The sequence below is a fragment of the Anas acuta genome, chromosome 12 (genome assembly GCF_963932015.1).
Source record: "Anas acuta chromosome 12, bAnaAcu1.1, whole genome shotgun sequence".
Classification (NCBI taxonomy): Eukaryota; Metazoa; Chordata; class Aves; order Anseriformes; family Anatidae; genus Anas; species Anas acuta.
The window spans coordinates 7,476,661-7,492,775 of NC_088990.1; the positions used below are offsets into that span (position 1 = coordinate 7,476,661).

At 42.1% G+C, this 16,115-nt stretch overlaps 1 protein-coding gene across 5 annotated transcripts in view; it reads left to right on the top strand.

The window, feature by feature from the left end:
• The window catches only part of AGBL1 (AGBL carboxypeptidase 1), a 445,869-nt gene that overhangs the window by 175,923 nt on the left and 253,831 nt on the right, over window positions 1-16,115 (top strand). The window contains exon 22 of one of the 5 annotated variants that reach the window (XM_068695606.1): window positions 12,777-12,854. The exons of the other annotated variants lie outside the window; for them this stretch is intronic. Within the exon in view, the coding sequence (XP_068551707.1) occupies window positions 12,777-12,845 (69 nt within the window). The 3' untranslated portion in view covers window positions 12,846-12,854. The remainder of the gene's footprint in view (window positions 1-12,776; window positions 12,855-16,115) is intronic. 5 annotated transcript variants of the gene reach the window in all.

Below are 16,115 nucleotides of genomic sequence, written 5' to 3' on the forward strand. Positions count from 1 at the left end.
ACCGAGCACATTGCACATCTTTATGTGGACAAGATCATTGCTCAGACTTAGGAAACAGATAAGAATTGGATTTTTTCTGAATCTTCCTATGTACAATTATGTTGTTTCAGGGAAATGGTTCATGGTTATTGCCCTGTTTTGTTCTGCCTGGTTGCATCGATGTCTTGGGAATAAAGCTGAAAGTTTCTGGGACAGTGGCAGCTCTGCTCTTGATTGCAGGAGGCAAGAACAGCCTCTACTGAATTCAGCAGCTTCTGTCTGCCGCTTATGCTGACACAGTGTCCACTTCTCCTCCTCTGCATGCTGATGTTCCCTATCTTTGGTTTGCTTGTCTGTCACTATAAACAGGGGACAACAAAGTTGACAGTGTTGGATTGAAGGGCTGTAAGTGGTTATTGATTCCCAGGCTTCTTGCATTCATAGAGGTGGGGGTCAGGAAGGGTGTGTGTTTGAGTCCAGGCACGAGCATGCAAGTGATGACGGTGTGTTACTTACAGTGAGTAATGGGGTGTACATAATTGTGCTCTCAAGTGGATTTATGTATGCTGTAGCTAGATGCATGTTTGTATGCACGCTGAGGGTGTGTTTATGTGTTCTACTTGGAAGAAGTTGTGTGCAAGGGTGTGTGTATGTGTACGTTCATCTCTTTTTATAGGCAGAGCATGAAATGTGTCTAACTGCCATGAGTATTTACTGCTTCAAATATATGAGCGCATGTATTTTGTGCGTGTATGTGCACATGGGGTTCCTGGTGGGTCTGTATTGGGCTACATACAGCTCAAGTGATTTTGGAAAGGGCAGCCTTTTGCTGTTGCGTGACACTATTTCAGAGTTGCTAGTGCTGGTGGAAGGGAAAAAAGGAAGGGATGCATAATCCTCAGCTTTTTTGCTAAATCTTTATTGCATAGCGCATATGGGAATCTGGAGTACCTTGTGAAGGGGAAAGGGACCTCATTTCTAAATGAAGACTGAAAAGAAAATGTATATAGCAATGATGAAGGTCAGTTTTCTTTCAATTCTTATATCTGTGTTCACAGGAAAAAATTACACTTCCTTGGTGACCTTTTAATAAATGCAAAGCTAGGTGGGAAATCTGTCTTTTCAGTTCCTTTGCATTTGTATCTAATTAGAGTGGAGGTATGGAGTGTGGTGTACAGGATTGCAATGAAGCCTGCTGAAGGACAGCACTGGCATTTGTGACTGTGTGGCTGCTCTCCTATGTGCTGCTGCATGCAGAGGAGATGGATGCCTTCCAGGGCCCTGTCCCGTCTCTTCTAGCTGAGATGGGACCAGAACTGGAGGGCAGCCTCCTCATACTGTGCAGGTGAGTTCAGTGATACCTTCAGTGACACGAGGGGTGCTAAGGTGGCAGAAAGCAAGATAAAACAGACCATGCCTATCAGTAGTGCTCCTTTAAGCTGCTGTTGCTTACTACATTGTAGAGCAAGGAGCAATGCCTAGTTACTTATAATGTTTTCTCGTTACTGTTCATCCAGTCTTTATCAAAAGATTGAAAGGAACACAGCATGTTCTCCTTGACTTTCAACGCTTTTCTTTGGGGTCTTCCCCAACGAGGGATCAATTTTATTGTGGTACTGATTTGGCTTATTATCTGCTTGCATATTCCACAAATGAGAAGCACGTGGCACTTCTAGGCTTGCTCAGAATATGTAAGTACAGTTCAGATGGCATTTCAGGTCAGGTTGGCAGTGCTCAAGATCCTGACTGGTTGGAATAAGCAAGGGTAAAATTTTGAAGAGAGATTTATTTCATGTACATTTAATAACAGATATTTCAATTCCCAAGGCACTTCATCAAGTACCCTGCTCTTTTCAGTCAGTTCCACTGATTTCACTTGAGAGCATACAGCTATGATAAACTGAATTGAATATGAGATCTTGTTAAGTCCTCATCTGGAATTTAAACCTAAAAAGCTTCCAAAAAGGCAAAATCAGTAATTGAAGACCTCTTTAAGACAGCCAGAACCCTTCCAAGGCAACCAGAAGTATTTTATATGTATTATTTCTGTGTCAGTGCTACAGAGGCTGGGCACAACTCCCAGCTACATCTCATATTTATATGCTTGACTATAAGAGGAAGAGGGATGCTGGGGGAGTGGAGAGAAACCCTTAAGACCTTTCATTCCTTTGTGGCACATTGGCACTTCTGTTTGCAACAGCACAAAGTTATTTGTTATATAGAGAGAACTCAGCCTGTAGGACTGTGTAGAATTTACATCCCTTTTGGAGGGAAAACCAGCTGCAGCGTACATGGAGAGGATAATTCCACATGCAACTTGTAACCTGCCTCTCACGCTTAATATTTGCCTATGAATGAATGATTTGCCCTTGTGAAAGGATGCACCCACAGCTTTTACAGACCTGCTAAAAGAGCCTGTAGGGACAGAGTTTAAACTTTGTCTTTCCTGATTGTACATAATCCTTAGCAGATTTTGGATGTAAAAGAGAGACTCCAAAGTTGGACAGAACAAAATGGGAAGAGATTTCCAATCAGAGCTGGCTTTTAGTGTTTTCAGTAGTTGAATAATTGTATTTCCATTCTTTTGCTTAAGACTGACGTCAAAATTAGAGACTTTGGAGTGACTTCAGGGGAAGCTCACAAGTGGTGGAGCTGGGCCTGCTGAGTTTGGGACCTGTTGCATTTTCCAGTTCAATACTAGACCAGTGGAGAGGCATAGGCAGAATTAGTGCCCCTGAGTCACAGAAAACACAGCTCAGGGTAATGGCTATGCATGACGATAGCGTGCATAATCTGTTGCTTGCTGACAAGAAGTGGAAAAGAACAGGGTATATTTTTCTCAAATCATTTGCCAATCATTTTTGATTTTTATTATGAGTCTCAGTAACAGTACTGCCTGGGTTGACTCCGTGTAAAAGGCTCTAATGTTTCCATTTAGTCATTTTTATTGTGTTGTTTCCTAGCTCGTTGCTGAATAAATCCATGTTACTCAGAAGCAAATGCCTCAGAAATAGAAAAACAGTTCTGTGCTATCCCGTTGTATTTATTGTGGGTGACTGGTATTACTGGGTGTAATGAATTCACTTATAAAGGCCAAGATCAGTATTCTTCTGTTTTGCTGTTTATAACACTAATTGCTAGAGATAATTAGCATGGTGTTAATAAACGCCTGAAGACCATGCATGCAGTTTAGAAGAGAAGCAGATATGAATCTCTGTGTGTTCCCACTTAGTTGCCTGCTTGTACTTGCTTGAATCACACATTAGGTGAATGTTCGTATTGATGGGGTTTTTGTTTTGCTTTTTAAATACCCAGTGAATATTTGTGTGCATACTAGGAACTGTGGAAGACTATAATATAACTATGACAGGATGTGGATACGTACATGTGGATGTGGGAGCTAGCCCGACACGTTCTCTCGGATCTTCAGGTGTGCAAATGTGTGCTGGTATGTCAGATGAACATTGCATGTTTATGGATGGATCCTGTTTGTTATGGTACTACAATCTTAGAAATGTGTCCCTGTACCTCTCCAGTCAGGTGTATGTGGAGATCTATGAACATATCTTATGAGAAGTGCACATTGGGGTTCCCAAATAGGAGATAAGGCGTTGTTCAAAACTGTTCTAGAAACTCCAACACATTCATATTTAGCAGTCATTTTGTGATTAAGAACCAGGGGATTTTCCTTGTGAAAGGAGAAGCGTATGTGAAATGAGTATATGAGGGCATCTGTGGCATTGACCATACAGCTAATTGTCAGTCTGAAACAGTGAATTTTCTGTGTGTGCTTTTTTGTCTCACTGGCCCTCATAGATGTGTCCTCTGGCAATTACAATTAATAAAGCCACCCCCCCCCCCTTTTTTTTTTTTTCAGAGAAATGGGCATAAGAGCTTGGCAGACACTGACGTTTCTTGAAAGTCATGTCTAACATTTTTTCCACTAGCAGCCAGTTCCTCCTTTTAGTCTCTGAACATACGACTTGCCAATAAAAGCCCAGAAATAGCTTTTCTCACTTGAACCGATGTTTGCCAACAATAACTAAGGAAAAGGGATCTATTTTTGTAGCTGGATTCTAGTGTGAGGTAGCTCTGTTGGCTTCAGCAAAAATGAACTTGGCACCTAAAGTTAAAAGGTTTATTTGTTCTGGAAAGCTTTTTGGCCAAATTCAAACACGATGGTCGAGAGGTGATACGTGTTAGTTATCTATGGACAGGAAGGTGTCAGTCAAGTAAGCATAAAACAGCGCAGTGAAGCTGGTCTCAATCTAGCTGGGATTTAGGATGTTGTAACCTCTATATTGAGGAGCATTGGAGAAGGATAGTGTGTGCACTGTCCCCATCAACATCTTGACCTTTCTTGTCTGAGATTTCCCCAACATCAGGACTGAATGCCAAGGGACTGTGGAGCTGAAGGGGAAGGGACAGACAGGTTCAGCTCAGCTAGTGACAGGTTGAGGGCCAGTGTTTCTTGTCCACACTATATCATCTCCACTGTTGCTCAGATGAGGTTGAGTTGGACTATTTAGGTTGCCTCTTCTGAGGAAAAGAATGAAAGTCAGTGATGGCAATGGGAGAAATGGAGATGAAGCAGATGTCTCTGCTGCCAGATAAGGCCTGCTCCCACTAACCCCAAGATAAGCGGACCAGGCCTCTGAGGACACTGAGCTTCAACTAGGAGCCTGGGTCATTAGGCAAGACCATGGTGATAAAGCAGGTCCAAAGTCAAGGTGGGAACAAAAGTCAGTCAGGATTAGGTCCAGTGTTGTTCACCAGCGTCAGACACAGCCTGGCAGCCACTTGGCAGGTCCATGGTGGCGAGGTGAAGCTGGGAGGTCAGCCTGTGGGTCAGAGCCCAGACTGATGGGCTGTGTGGTCATGTATAAGTGTGGAGGCAACACAGTTGGAGCTGGAGGTGAGCATATTTACAGCATAGCCCTGAGCTGAAATGAGGCTTCTGGCCCCAAGGGCAGAGAGTGTGAGCGGACGCCCCAGGTGGGCCTTTGCAGGCTGCTGGTGCACTGAGGGCCCTGAAAGCCTGATTCAGTTCACCACCAGAGAGCATCATGCCTGGTTGTCTCCATCTCTGTTCCAGATCAGAACTGTGGAACAGCTGTTTAAAATAAACCCTACAAAATCTATTCCAGACTTTATACTAGACCCTGTCTGCGTTGGGCAGGAGATTTGGGAATTATTCATTCAAGTGTTTGCAAACCTCAGACCCAGCTGGGTGTACTCAATAAGTATGTTAGCTCTTCATCCGAGTTTTATAACCTAAGCTATAAATTCAAGGCTTCTGTTCTTTCTTAACTAGCTAAGATCCTGTCAGAAAGTCTAATTCTAACAAACCACTGACAGTCTCTTCTGACTCTTGTTAAGGCCAGGCTTCATGAACAAAAATGTTTGTTCCTTTTGCTTGAGAGACAAAAACAGATTCAGGTTCTCATTTGCTGTAGTGAAAGTTATTCAGATAGAAGCAGACACCTTCCAAAGTTGTTTCCATCTGTTGCCATCCTTGAGCATCACCACTTTCCTGAACTCATGTGGCTTTTTAGTCCTACTATTGTCTGAAATAGTCTGGGTTGTATGTTGTCTTTCTGAGCCTGTCCAGATTCCACCCCATCTGTCCCTGCTGTGGGGGCGTAGCAGGAGCTCCCTGGCCTCCTTGTGTTCAGCTGTCCAGCTGCAAGGTCTTTTCCAACCATGATGATTCTATGAATCTATGAATCTGTGACCTGCAGGGCTTTGTCAGAGTGAGAGTGGTGCTCAGAGGCTTGCTGGTACTCAACTGAAAGTGATCCTGCTGCATGACAGACATTGAGTTAGGGATTTGAGGCTCTGTGGAGTATGGGGATGGATCTACCTGAGGGAAGGATTTTGTCTCAGGTGGAAGGGAATAAGCAGGGCGTAACTGAAGATTGAACTGCTGTCCTGCTCTCTACTGCTACTTGTCATTTTGTTTGAGTGAGTCTCATATGGTGGTGTTGTTTATTACAGAAAAACAAAACAAAACAACAACAACTAACAGAAGTTCTTCTTAAGATAGTCTTATATTGCTTTTTTTTTGTTTTAATTTAATCTTTAATTCTTGTTATTCTATGGTTAAAAAAAAAAACAACAAAACAACAACACACAAGTGTGGCAAAATTTTGAATTAATATCTTCAAACAATTTTATTTCTAGCAGTGAGACATGAAGTGTGAGAGGTAAAGAGAATTGTAGGCTCCCCAGCTCTGCCCATGCCCTTCACTAGGTGCCCTTGACTTGGTCACTCCTCCTCTGATTCAGCATCCCTGATTGCAGCTTGCAGAGCTGCTCTCCTATCCCCCAGGGGGTATCCTGCGATTAATTGAGGGATGTATCTAAATCGCTTTAGCATGCAAGCCGAAAGTCACCAGGGACAAAACTGTTACTAGGGCAAGAATAAAGGTCAGACCCTTGCTGACATGGTTGTCTTGATTAATTACTACACTAATCTCTGTAACTCCTCTTCAGCAAATATAATTTGGCCTCATCCCTTGTTTTCTTCATTTTTCTCTGACTTAGTTCTGAGAGAACTAATGGAAAGACCTATATGGAAAATATGCTTCTCTCTGCACCCCCTCCTCTTGACCAGCTGTATGCCTGGTTCTGTCCTTGGGATCCTGTCCTTCACCCTTGCTGGTGGTGAAGCCCTTCAGCCCTTTCAGAGAAGTCCCCTGCCTAGTTAAATGACCCTGCACTGGATCCCAAGAGCAGACTTATCCCTTGATTAGTGACTTGAGGAGTGATATGTGATTACTTGAATCACCAGGGACATACTGAGTAGAATTGACTGAAGGCAAGAGTTACATTTGATACAGCTTTCCTATAGCTTTCTTTATATAGAGAGAAGTACAAGGTCAATGCTAGAAAATATCACAAAGTCTTTGTTCTCTGGGTGAATCCTGCTGAAAGGCTGAGTGGCTGACTGTGACCGAGGAAGGGAGGTGCTGGTAGTTTGGATTCGGTGACTGATATGGCCCTGGACCTCATTGTTTTGGGACAATCACATTTGAATACAGAGATTGTCCAGGATCTATTAGGGATCACCATCAGAGGCATCAGAGAAAGATGCAGCAGAAGGCAAAGTGAGTGAATGTATGTGGGGAAGCGCAGTGAACCAAGCCTTCTGTGGATGAACATGAGGGAAGATTCCCTCCAGGTACCTACCCAGTGGGAAATCAAAGAAATGAAGAAAATCTCTCCTTGTCTCCTATTCAGCTCTTTGTTCTGGTGTGTTGTGTTTTCCATTCCTTCGTGATTACATCCGTGTCTCAGTCAGGTATTGTTTTCTGCTTGAGTTGGGAACATTCCCTAAAGCTGTTCTGAGTGCACAATACTCTTATTCTCTTTCCCAGGCCAATTTTAGAGTGAATTTTGGCAGATTACACAATTGCAGAATGTTTACTGTCCTGTCTTACATCATCATTTTCCTATATCGTTTATTTTTCCTTTGACAGATTTTTAACACTGTCAGTTTAATATGCATCAGAGATTAAAGTGTATTACCATAATGCAGTGGAAAAAAAAAAAAAAAAGGCAAAACAAAGACTTTTTTTAAAACTGTTTGTTCTTTAGATTTCAGAGCAGCTGCCAGAGGCAATGGTTTAAACCAGTTGTTTGGCATTCAGCACCATGTGCAGTGATGCTTCTCCTCACAGGACACTGCTGAAAGGATGGAGTTGTGCAGTGTACTAGGTTTTCTGTATACGTGTCTCTGACGTTTAGTTTTAAAACATTGTCTAAGGAAAAATCTGAATGAATGTTGGGGTAGCATAGCAAAGATAAGTGTTTGTAGCTAATTTTTGCAGCTCCATTGTGCATATGTATATAGGAAACATCAGTTTTTATGAACATGGAGAGTATCAGATGCCTCTTAGAAGTGTCAGATCTGATCATATGTAGTGTTTTTTATATATATATATATTTTTCTTCTTTTGTTCTCTGTTACCAAGGTCATTTGCTTGGAAACTGGCTGCTTTTTTTTTTTTTTTTTTTTTCTGAAGTCCGTATACTTCCCGAAACTGAGACAGTAATCCTCTTTTTGGACAGAACTCTTGATTGTAGTAGAAATGATTGCAGTGTCACAAACAGAGGATTATCATTTTCAGTAGGGATCACAAAAGCAAGTTGAAAAGGTCTCCTAAGAAAGAGGCAGTTTATTCTTATGCAAATTTTCCCAGGTAGTAGGGCTGCAAAATGAGAAGTCTTAAAATAAAATAAAATAAATATGTAATCTGGAGTCAGCATCTTCTCTGCTGATGAAGGTTTGCCTCCTTTGCCTTGAATAATCAGTAGGTCCTCAAAGTCTTGGAGACATGTAGTTTACTCTTGAAAGGCCTCCACGTTTTTTTTACCCGATGCTTTAGGAAGCTGCTATGCATTTGCTTCCGTCTGGTCTCCATCTCTGAAAAAGCCAAAGTGGAAATATCCACTAGAGAACAAGAGGAAACATAAGCTGCTTTTGTGTGAGTCACATCAGTTATCCCACTTGCTAGAGACAGCTGCCTCCCCCTCACCCTAGTTCTGTCTCTCTGATCTTGTCTCCCTTTCTTCAGTCTGTTTCTTACAGCCTTCAAAGACCTGATTTATTTTTCTCTTTCTCTCCAAAAGCACAGTAAGTGGAGATGTTAAACTGAGCCTTTGCTGGTGGGATTATAAAAGAGAAAAAGCTTATAGGTGGTTTGTAGAAGTTTGTGTCTAACTGATATTCGTCCTTGGTAAAGAAATCCAAATGTCTAAGCTCATGTGCATGCTGCTGGTCAGTTCCTTGTGGGCAAACATCATGGGTTCATCTCTCCTGTGATAAAGTAGAATATGCAGTAGAGAATCTTCAGAGGAAAGCTTTGATCTCCAAATTTTTTCCTTTTAATAATCATATTTCTAGCCAAAAAGATGGCTAAAATATTCATCATCCGTCAGTGGACGTGTGAGTTGGCAATAAAGTGAGCCTTTGGACTCTGCAGACCTGTGAACCCACGTTAGCAGTTGATGGCAGCTGGTTTTTGATTTTTGATTTCTGCCCATGCAGTCCGTGTTCCCACGACTTCACACAATGTCCCTCCTAACCCAGCCTCCCAATAATATGATCAGTGTCTTATCCCTTAGGCCTTTTGGTAAAATCTTTCCGTGACATAACTTTCTCATGTATTCTTTAACTCTTTATGTGGCACTATTGCATTATATGTTTGTTACATGAATCTATATTAAATCAAGGCAGACATCAAAGAGTGTTCTGCGGTACTTCTGCCTGATTTACCCTCAGAATTATCAGCTAGCTCTGGGTGGCTAGGACGGTGTTCAAAAGAAAGAGAGAGGAAAAAAAATGGTCAGATTTTCACTGTTATTGCGCATTCTTCTATTAATGTGACAAGCAGCAAGAAGGGTCCTGTGTCAGAATAATTATGCTGACACCTGTAAGAAAACAGCCAAAAAAACTCCTTGCTTGTACTCCCATCCTTTAGCTTCAAAGAGTTGCCAGGCTGGGGGAAGTCCTCTCCTACGCAGTGTCTCTTTCCTCTCTGATCTGAACTGGGCATAGATGCTTTTTATGCTTTCCCATGTGCCTTTGGCATGGAAAATCAATGACTCGTTTGTTGTTTCAGAAGTGCTAATATAATAAATTGTAGAATCATAGTTGTTTCCCATCACCGATCCCGAGGTTGTAGGGAGTGATAGTTGGAGGCCAGCTTTGATGGTTTACTAAAGATGACCAAAGAGAATTTGTGATATTAAAAAGAAAGAAATTAGCATGGGGAGTCATTTATAATTTAGGACGAAATTCTCAGATAGCTCTTCAGTTGTATCAGCAAAAGGGGATGGGCACACAGAACACAGAAGGTTAGAGTAATTAGAGTTGAAATGGGAGAGGAAGGCACAGAGCGGTAGATGGCTCTCTGCCTCTTACCTCTGGATCCTTATGTGAAGAGAGGTGTTTAAAGTAAGTTTTTTTAAGGAGTCTGACACACAGAGGGTCTCAGGCTAATCTGTAAACATGGGCACGTGATGATTGCACTGTGCAATCTGGCGTGTGGCACATGATGTTGTCCAGGCAGGGGAACTGCCACCAAGTAGAAGCTGTGCTCTGGCACCATTGGAAAAAGGACATGGAGAAAATGAGGGATTCTGGGGAGAACAGTCTTGCATCTGTCAAAAGCATGCTTAAAAATAAATAAATAAAGTATGCCTCAAAGCATAATCAAAGAAACTCTGGAAATAAATATGGGATCCTCAGCACTGGAGTAATAAGAAGTTGTGTAGGCTGAGATTTGGATGCATTTTGGAGCTATTTGTGCTGTCCTGGAGCCACAAGTACATTGACAGAGCTGGTAGGCTGCCAGGATGGGAACAGAGCAGAATGCTGTGGGACCATGCTGGCTGGTGTATACAAGAAGACAACGCTTGTATGATTTTTGTTGGTGTTACTTTATGTTCTGTCAAAGCTGTAACTCAGAATCAGGTGAAGCTCAGTAGCTCAGGTTTTATTCCTGCAAGACTTGTAAAGGATCTAAGGAACAAAGAAATTGAACTACTTAAAAAGAAATAATTAAAAATGGCCAGCAGACTAGAAAGCATATATCTAAAGCATGATTAGCAAGGTGCTAATTATCGTTCCTTGTGTTTAAAAAGTTATTCTAGAGGCTGAGAACCACCAATAAAAGAACCACAGGCACTGGAGTAACTCAGGGATAGGGAAGTGCAATGACTGAGTTAATTGTGCCTTGATATGGTGCATTTTTTGGGGGGGATGTATAGGGGATTGGAGGATGAAGAAGAAATGGAATATAATGTTTCACATTTGCCAAGACTCATGCTTGTGCAGGTTGGATTAATGGACATCCCATATGGGTCAGAACAAACAAGGGAGCTTCCTGAAAAATAAAAAATAAAATTTGGGGCTGTGAAGTGCACAAAAGGAGCATTTGTGTAGTCAAAACTTAGTTAAGAGCTGAAAAAAATAGATGTGATACCATTAGCATAATTGGGATGGAAAGAAATTGATAGTAAGTTGATTCCAGTTACCTCTCTCTGAATTGGTCTATATTTATATTTTTAATGACTGAAAGGCAAGGAGGACAGTAAGATAATATTTATTGTTTGCAACTGGTATGAATTATACAGTGGGAAAGAGGACCGAAAGATTGTAGATGGAGTGGAAGATGAAACATAGACAGTGGCAGGGTAAAGCATGTTTGAAGAAATAGTTTTAAGCATTTAGACACATGGTTGGACTCTGAATTAGCTCTAACCATTCAAGAAAACATAAGTAGCTATTACAAAGACAGCTTGATAAAGATGTCTGTGCTATGTGCAGCAGCAGCAATAAAGAAAAAAATGTGAATAAGATGCCTGCATGTGTGAAGAAAGAGGGGGACTAGGAAGATGCTATAATATTGCTCTAGACATGAAAGGTAGTACCTCCTGTGGAGTACTGTGTTTGTTATGGGTCATTTCCTTTGTAAGAGACAAAGCAGTGATGAAGGGGGAGCTAGAGAGAGCACATGAAAGTGCTTAGTGGCCTGGAAGGCAGCTTCGGTATGGGAAAGTATTAGGGATACTTGAGCTATCGAGTTAGGGAGGGACGGAATAAAACGTTGCGGTGCAGAGAGCACAGCAGCGTGCAGGAGTAACACCGAGCACCACGCTGGGGAGAGGCTTCGCAGTGCTGGGGATATTTGGCAGCAGCGGGAAGCAGGCTCCCCACCCCAGCAGGTTCTCCTCCACGTAGCATTGCTGCCAAGCCACCACGCAGCTTGGCTGGTCTGCTTGCGTCTGTAATGCGCTTAGCACGGGAGCAGAGCACTGGAGATAATTTGGGCAGAGTTATCAGGCTGGAGAGGTTGGGGCAACGTCTGCGTCGTGCTGTGCTGGCTTCTCACGAAATGCACTTTAGTGCCTTAATCCCCACATTGGTGCAAAAGCGGTACTATGACCCTGGGGTCTGATTTTGGATGGGGAAGAAAAAGCACACTAGCCTTGTTGTATCATTTTGGTCAATACATATTTTCATCACCTCTGAGGTGGGGAGAGTAGCATGTATTTTAGCAGGGTGAGAGGGAAAGACTTTAAGGTGTCCTCCATTGCAATTTATAGCACGGTGAATTTTAAGATAAAAAATACTTTGGAAGTTCCCAGTATTGCTACTTGAAATCTTACTCTACTTTAAAGCCATGCAGGAAAATAAGAAGCTGTTGTTCAATATATTAAAAGAATATGAGAGCATTGCATGTAATTAAGATGCAACAATTACTTCTTTATGTAATGCATAATTAACCTGGAGAACCCAGTAGTGGAAGGCATTATGGAGACAAATACCATAGTAAGAATTTTTAAAACAGGTTAGACAGTTTATGAATAGCATCTGCATTTACATTAGCCAGAATAAATTTATATTGATCATAAATCCTTTTGTTCCAAGGCATGTGGTGATCACCAGCCAGGATTAGGAAGTTATTTCATGGCCAAACGGGGTAAATTCATAGCTTAGAAAAGAAAATTCATAGCATAGAAAAGAAGGCTTGGGTGGGCCTAGAGTCTGGTCACTTTTCTGTATGCTGGAATTATTTATATAGGCAGACCTCTATGTGGAAGTAGAGAGAAAGGAAAAGTGATCCAGGGGTTAGACTGCCAATTTAGGACTTGAAAAATGTACCTTCTTGCTTTCCCAGACTGCTTTTAAAAGCTAATTCATTTGACACAGATTCTCAGACATACTTAGAGGTCTACCTCCCATTTAATCTCAGATACCTCAGGTACCTGTCTGTGCCTTGTTCCAGAATCCATGGTGTTCACATAGCAGGAGAAGGCATGCATGTGAGAGACACTCATGGACAGACTACAGGTGAATTTCCAAGGTACCGTCAGATGGGGTAACACATCATAACTTGTTGCAAATAGCAAGATTATGGTAAAGAAAGGTGCTTTCTCAAATAAAGCACTTGATTGTCACCAGTGTAAGGTGGCTCCCTTTCCTCACACTCCCCAAGAATCACTACATGACCTTGAATAGTTCCCCTGGTACTATTCCTTAAGCATCCTGAAGTTTTTGTTTTCTTTTAGGAATTATCTTATATATATATATATGTTTATATTTATAATATTTTTTATTTAAAACAAACAAACAAACATTGGCAGTGCCTATTGCTTTTGTTATCTCTACTAGCAAAAACTTACCTTCTGGACCTTCATTTCCATAAGTGCTTATCTTCCCTCTGCCTATTCTGGTTGCATTATTGGCTGGTCAGTAATGTGAGACTTGTGCAGAAACAATGTACAGGTAACCATTTAGATCAGATTGTGTGGGCAGACTTCTCCCTAGAACTGGCTGCGGTCCTTAGATAATAGCTTCAGATACACCTGATCCAGCTACTGAGAAACAGTGCAGACTCCTCCAAACTGGCCTGCCGTGTCATTCACTCAGCCTCTTTGGTTATGTTTGAAAAGACACTGCGGGAAGAGGTGAAAGATTGCTCAGCAAAGAGAGGGATGATCTGTTAATGCTGCTCCAGGTCCATCCAAAGCCTAAAAGCAGTTCCCTAGCAAGCACGTTGCATGGTAATGAATAAGACAGAAAACCACTGTAATACTCAACTTTTTTGGAAAGCAAGAAGTCTGCAGAGAATAATGTTTTCCTATATGGTTTGTCTATATAGGGGAAAATATCCTCTTTTTTTCTTTCTTTTTTTTTTTTTTTTTTTTGTTAAATTTTTTTCCCGATTTGTCTACCCTTCACAGTTATGCCCCACATAAAAGCATAGTCAACCCTTGTGCTCCTCAAGAAGCCGTTTGGGAAAACTGGGCCTTCTGGTCCCCTGCACTGTCTTCAGCCTCATACAGCAAAGCAGAACAGGTGTAACAGCATCCACCAGGCAAGGAAGCGTTCCTTGTCCAACTAATACTGCTTTATATGTGTGCTGTCTTTTGGGAAGGGTGCTGGGAAGATAGATCCAGCCCTGTGCACGCCCTGGGTAGTTTTCCATCTGTTGACGTAAAAGATGAGACAGCAGTGTGGGGGATGAAGCAGCCAAGTAAAGTGGTCATCTGGGGTTGGCAAATGCAACGTTGATATAATTTCTTTGGCTCTGACGCAGCTGACCATATGTTGAATATTGGGTCGATCATGGGAGGAGATAAAGGAAGGGAGAAGGATGCCAAGCAAAGAGCAGAGAAGGAGAATTTGGGAAGGGAGGGAGGGATGGAGGGAAGAGACAGCTGTGGGAATGCTGTGAGGGAAGGGGTGGAGATGGGAATGCATGACAAAAAGAGGTCAGCACGGTTGTAAGGAAAGAAGGGAGAAGTAGCCTTCTTCTCCACAGTAAGTTCAAGTAACCCTTTTCTCCACGAAGGAGAACACCGTATTAAAATAATTGTTTTGCTGGAGAACTTGACCAGAAGTTTTTCTGATTACTAAATCCCCATTTCTCTCATAAGCAGGCCTGTCAGGCCTCTTTCTCACTTCTGCTCTGCTTCACTCCAACCCTTGAGCAGTCTTGCCTGTAACATCCATATATTTAGTCAGGGAAAGAGTCCAGGTGAATGATAAAAACTGTAGCATGTTCTTGGGTACAGAAAATAATAAAATAAAATTGCTTAGTCCCCGCTGATGCAAAACCCCAGGCAAGTTCAGCAAAAGTTTTGAGAGAGGCTTCAAGGCAAGCTAGGCCTTATTTCCTCACCGTGTAGCCCAAGTGCTGGGTATAATGAGAACAAACACTCGGAGTGAGGCACACCTCTCCAAGGGTGAGGTGGGGGTGGAGGTTTCCATTAGCTTTCCTCTTGTTATCATTCCTCTGTATCAGCATCCACTGACCTCAGCAACCCCTCCCTCTTTCTCATCCTTTTATCTCTCCCATCCTTTTATCTTCTGTCTCTAACTCCAGCCCCTCTCATCTTTCTTTCTAGAAATTCCTGCTAGCTTATTTTTTTTCCCCCTCGGATCTTCAGCCTTTTCTGCTTGCTTAATCCCCTTGAAATCATTTGGCCCAAATTCCTATCCCCTCAACTCCATCTGTTTAGCATGCCATACCTGCTGCTTAGGGTTCTCTGGGGCATGAGAAAACCTGGCTTATTCCCTCCTGTCCTAGTTGTCGAAATAGCCAGTTCCCCAGCGTGTATCTCTGTATATTCGTTCACAGGGGTTTAAAGGACAGTACCTTTCAGGGTTGGTCCAAGCTAAAATTTAGGCTGCAGACACCAGGCACCAAATGTTTCTTTCAGCTGCCTGGTTTATCCTCTGCGGCCTCCAAATGGTTTCTATCAGTATTCTGATGGAGAGCTCGCTGATGGAATTAGTGGGAAAACAGACTGTCAATTTATTTATACCCAGCCTTAGGGCATAACCATTGTGCATGTGTAAAGCTATTAGGATGCAGAGAATACTCTGCATGTGTGTGTGTGTATATTGACTGGCAGGGAGTTTACAAGGAAAAGCCATTGCCCCAGGGATTGAACGGTGACGAAAAGTGGGAGAGGTGACCATGCCGAGTGCCAAAGATCCCCTTTCTCCGAATGCAAGAAACAACTGATGGCTCTGAAATCTTTTGTCTACTTGTGTTTATAAATATCTTTCAACTCCAGTTTTGCTGCAGCTCTAGTTACCCTTGTGGAGAGAGAAATTTCTAATTTAACTTTTGGAGTCCTTCCACCTTCTTCAACAATATCTGTGTTATGAAACTATTGCTGCCTTTGGCTGTGGGATTGTTTAAAGCATATGAGTAATGAATAATAAAGTTTTTCCATCACATTGTCTTTTAGCCTGTGAAGTGTTTTCAGGGGAAGTTGAGAGACACTGGAAACATTGAGTTGTGGATATTTATTTGATGCTACAGTGCTGAGTATGAATGGACTGTTTTTCCAGTATGATTTCATCAGCTTTGGGTGGGAAAATTTGTATTCTCAATATCCTGATCAAATGATATGTGAATAAATAGCTGCTTTTTTTTTTTTTTTTTTTTTTTTTTCCTCCCTCCTCCCCAGTTTCCTATTACTGTGTCAGTGTCAATTAGGAGATGCAGGTGAGCCCCCTGCTGCCCCAGCCATTATACTAAGACACTTTTAGCAGAAAAGGCAAGATATATGTTGGTTGAAGTGGACCAAGAGCTAGTAGAGTAAGTGTC